The sequence below is a fragment of the Hemibagrus wyckioides genome, linkage group LG19 (genome assembly GCF_019097595.1).
Source record: "Hemibagrus wyckioides isolate EC202008001 linkage group LG19, SWU_Hwy_1.0, whole genome shotgun sequence".
NCBI lineage: Eukaryota > Metazoa > Chordata > Actinopteri > Siluriformes > Bagridae > Hemibagrus > Hemibagrus wyckioides.
In genome coordinates this window covers 21,554,379-21,555,000 of record NC_080728.1, presented here as the reverse complement: position 1 = coordinate 21,555,000, position 622 = coordinate 21,554,379, and the positions used below count along the sequence as shown (strand labels likewise).

General features: G+C 52.9%; 1 protein-coding gene across 10 annotated transcripts in view; it reads right to left on the bottom strand.

Annotated features, from left to right (window-relative positions):
- The window catches only part of ppp1r12a (protein phosphatase 1, regulatory subunit 12A), an 85,689-nt gene extending 85,335 nt beyond the window's left edge, over positions 1-354 (bottom strand). For 6 of the 10 annotated variants that reach the window (XM_058417118.1, XM_058417116.1, XM_058417119.1 and 3 more), the window contains exon 1: positions 33-353. In XM_058417118.1, the coding sequence (XP_058273101.1) occupies positions 33-263 (231 nt within the window). In that variant the 5' untranslated portion in view covers positions 264-353. Of the gene's footprint in view, positions 1-32 lie in introns of all 10 variants that reach the window. The other 4 variants (XM_058417122.1, XM_058417120.1, XM_058417114.1 and 1 more) reach the window with 2 other exon arrangements.
- Between the last annotated feature and the right edge of the window lie 268 nt (positions 355-622).

Genomic DNA, 622 nt, shown 5'->3' with positions numbered 1-622 from the left:
AGTAGATATAAAGACAGTAATGAAGGAGAGACCTGGTGCAGAGCGGTTAGCCCGTCCACATTAGCGTAGTTGATGTCGGCTCCGCGCTCCAGCAGCCGCAGCACCTCCTCGGTGTCTCCGCTCGAGCAGGCGGCCAGGAACACGGCGCCCTCATCGAACTTCACCTTCGTCTTCTTCTTCTTCAGCACCGGCGGCTCCAGGTCCGTCTCCGACCCCAGCCATCGCTTTAACTGCTCGTTCCGCTTCTGCTTGGCGTCCGCCATGTCTTCATTCCCCCCGAGTTTTTTTTCCTGCCCTGCTTTATAATCTCTCTCTCTCTCTCTCTCTCTCTCTCAGTACTTTATACCACTATCCCCACAACAGCGCTCTCTCTCTGTCTCTTCCCCTCCCTCCCTCCCCTCACATAAAGAAATCTCGCGAGATCTCTCACCCTACTTTACAACCAAGCTACGTTCTACGACATCTCGCGAGATTACAGCGTCCTCCTCGTCGTCGTCATCGTCCTCGCTCCCTCTCGCCTAGGCTCGCTTCGGGCGGCCGCTCCTAAGATCTCGCGAGAATACACATAGAAACTTTTTTTTTTTAATTTGTATTTTTTCTAACGTATATATTCTCGCGAGAA